Consider the following 3,724-nt stretch of genomic DNA (forward strand, 5'->3'; position numbering starts at 1 on the left):
ATTCCCTATATTAAGCAGAGGGGCTGACATGGGAGCAGGGTCCATCACCCAACTTTACTCATTTTGTTGTGATATGGTGACACGTGTATAAAGTAGACATTATTTTTGTCCAAAGGAGTTGAAGAGCTGAAAACATCTCAGCAATAGCTATATGAAGATTTAAAATACTGAGGACCAATCAGATACAGGCATGTGTGGAGATGGGAGCACTGATGACACCACAGAAGCTACTGAGGACCAATCAGATTCAAGTATGTATGATGAAGGCACACATGAGGGGAGAACCAATGAAATTACAGATTATAGCAAGGACCAATCAGATTGCGGCAGGCGTGATGATGTCACAGAAGCTAGTGACATCACCGAGTTCTGAGCCTTGGAAAACCACTGCCTGACATTATCTCGGACAGAATATCTCTGGATATAGAGAGAGACAGATCGGCTTGTGCTTTTGCTCAGCAAATCCTTGTTTTCGCTTAGCGAGTCATTTAATTTGCGCCATGGAGATCCGGGGTTTGGCATTCTTGCCTTTCCTCTGGGTCATATGGACGCTATCGGGCCTCTGTGCCCTGATTGCCTTGACTGTCATCCCAGGCCATGTAAAATATCCTTACATCAGGTAAGAGGGGACGGGGCGGGATTCCTCTGTAGTATCATTACTGTTATTACCGTATTATCAGTTTATTCCTGGAATGTTATGATTATTATTATTATTAGTGGATTATTAATCAGCTCCATCTCATAATTGTTAGTACAGAAAATATCCCATTGTGCGGGGGGTCTGTGAAGACTGAGGTTTCATGCACCGGCCTTCATCTAATCTGCTCTGGAGTGAGATGCACAAGCCTCTTCATAAATTAGGAGCATCTCTGACCTCCATGCACCAAAAAAAATCAAAACTGCCCCAACTATGACAGGCATAACTTATAAGCAAATTTGCCAGTCTGCAGAGGCCCCACCCCCTCCTGCTGAGCCCGTCTAAAACACACCCAGTTTTTTGGAAAACTTACAAGCATGGCTTAAAAATGCAAAAAGTCTTACATTTTCTACAAAATGCCGCCTACTCAAAAATGTGCTACTTTTCCAGAAAACTGAAGGAGAAAAAAAATATTGTGAATAAATTAATGATGATTATTCTGTTAATGGGTTTTACCACTGGTTGTACTGGGGAAATAATGGCTATATAGTGGGGCAAGTGATAGCATGGGGATGGGATGCGAAATATGACGCAGTTGCCCATTCAGTTCCTGATTTCCTTTTACAAAGGGCCTCTGACAAATAACAGTTGCAATCTCACTGGTTGCTATGGGCGACGGCTCCAAATCGTCCCCATTGTTTGTCTTCTATTTGTGTCTGGACATTAGATCATATTATGGAGGATGATTACAATGGAAGGAAATAAAGTCTCCTCTGCTATTAGAAGACATGACGCAATCCTGCTGCCGTTAGAAGACATGACCCAATATTTTGCTTTCTTTCTCAGTGACACGGGAGCAATATTCCCTGAATCGGTGGTCTTTACAGTGGTCTTCATAATATCTGCCATTCTAGGTAAGTGGATTTAGAGAGATCACATCATGAGGAGATCAGCGGCTCCAGCGCTCAGTGATGACGTTATCTCCCTAATCACTATTCCCTGCTGAGCGGCGGCCATCACTGGAGATTATAATCATCACTGAGTCCTGGAGGTTATCACAAGTGTCTATGGACGTTCCCGGCTGATCCCATGTATTGTCTATTTCAGGAGCTGGCAACGCTTCCATCATGTACCGGTTCATGATCATCCGGTCTGAACAATCAGAGAGGCGACATATCATCTGCCAGAGAATCCTCTATGCCTTTGCATGGATTGGCTGCATTGGGACCGTTGTGACCGCCATAGTCTCGGTAAGTTTATATACAGAGGTCTCAGGACTAGTAATACAGAGGGGACATCGCTTGAAGTCAAGAGATGTGTATAAATACAATGACGCGCCCTGGTGACTACTCTTATGTATTACTGCCCCTGTATAATTACACCACCTGCGGCCTCTGCTGTTCTGTATTCTCAGATCTTCATGACGTCCATATTGATGACCTTTATTCCTCTGCTTTTTTTCTAGATGAGGATCAGTCCTACAGTCCACAGGATCGCCGCAGGACCGTCATTTTTCTTGTGTGCCGTTAACAACCTAGGTCAAGCTGTATGCCTGTACAAGAAATCCTTCAGCAGTCGCCGCCTATGCCACATTAGAATGGCATTAACCTTGGTGACCATTGTGGCCCTGCTGACCTGTATCCTCTTATAGCTGACTGGTACAGTGCCATGTTGTTTGCTGGATAAACTTAGACATACGTACTTACCATCATTGCTGCTGTTTGTAAATTTGGGTCAATTAAGCCAAGACCCCGCCCCTCCTTTAAATGATCAGGTCACGATCACTCATTGGTGGAGTTAACTAGGCCCCAAGCATTTTTGGCCCAGGACAACCCAAATTTACAGAGATTGTCTTTGAATATTTGGGAAAATTTGGGCAAATGTGGGACTATTGGCAACTAGGAGATTATTTGCTTCCTCTGACCCCATTGTAGCACAGATCAGACATCACAGTATAGGAAACAGTATAATAATAGAATTAATTCTGTTACTTGTCCTTAACACGTCCTTCCAGTTTCTGTGTGTATGACCATCGGCTTCTTCCAGCTATGTACTGGCCGATGTGAAGAGGTGAGTTCATGCAACTTTTCACCGTCTTGTATAATCCACATCTTTTCTGGGTAACAGTAATATAAAAGCTCCTATCTCACCTCCATCTTCCCATCTCACTCCACATAGAGTCCACGGTGAGTATCGCCAGGCACTAATCCTCTATTCTGTCTTCTGCAGATCTACACCAGGACAGGCATGGTGGTCGAGTGGACTGGATTTGTTGGCCTGATAATATACCAACTAATGAACTATACAGATTTCCAGGTGAGTAGATGCCGTGTGAAGGTCTAATGTGCTCCAGAAACATTTCAGAGAAGTAATATATTATATAGAGCTGTTTTATAATTAATGGTCTTTCTTCTTTTTTCTCAGCATTTGTCTTTAACGTTGTCCCGAGAAGGTGTCTCCATTGGCCTGAGAGAAAAGACCCAGGACCCTGAAAACCCCCAATAAGATCCAAGGGGTGGAGCGCCAAGACAACTGAAACCATCATGACATTGCTGGACATGAATCTTCTGGATCAAGAGGCAGATTCCAGGCTTGGTCTCTGTCCTCAATACTGGATGTGACATTTTACCGGACTTTCCTAATACCGGATTTGACATTTACCGGATTTTCTGGATTCAACATCTAGCAGAATTTCCAAATACTGGATGTGACAATTACCCGGACTTTCCATAGCTACCTCATCTCAAATGATGGCTTTTACCCCCTTGCCCAGGGGAAGGGCAGTCCTTCAGCCATGGTTCCCTGGAGGTTTCCCCCACTAGGGGGTTTTTCCTTCCCTGAGTGCTGAAGGATGAGTTGGGGGTTCACCATCATCCGGGCCATTTCAAAACCACTGGCCTGTTATAATAAATGAGTCAATACATGAGGTAGCGAACAATGTGTCTGAGCCTCTTTATTGTAGGGAATGTATTGTAACTAATGTTACCCAATAAAGATCGGGGAACTTCATAGGGGTGATCAGTCCAAGCTCTGGAAGGAAAACGATGAAGGTGGTAATGGCAGGGTTAGATTTTTTCAAATTTTATG

At 43.8% G+C, this 3,724-nt stretch overlaps 1 protein-coding gene across 1 annotated transcript; it reads left to right on the forward strand.

Moving 5' to 3' along the window:
- Window positions 1-500: 500 nt before the first annotated feature.
- LOC121002392 (DNA damage-regulated autophagy modulator protein 1-like) lies at window positions 501-3,463 on the forward strand. Its single transcript, XM_040433854.1, has 7 exons — window positions 501-619; window positions 1,484-1,551; window positions 1,745-1,887; window positions 2,103-2,274; window positions 2,652-2,707; window positions 2,867-2,953; window positions 3,062-3,463. The coding sequence occupies exons 1-7, from the start codon at window positions 501-503 to the stop codon at window positions 3,140-3,142; spliced, it is 726 nt and encodes a 241-aa protein (XP_040289788.1). The 3' UTR covers window positions 3,143-3,463.
- The last annotated feature ends 261 nt before the right edge of the window (window positions 3,464-3,724 follow it).

This window comes from Bufo bufo, chromosome 5 (genome assembly GCF_905171765.1).
Source record: "Bufo bufo chromosome 5, aBufBuf1.1, whole genome shotgun sequence".
NCBI lineage: Eukaryota > Metazoa > Chordata > Amphibia > Anura > Bufonidae > Bufo > Bufo bufo.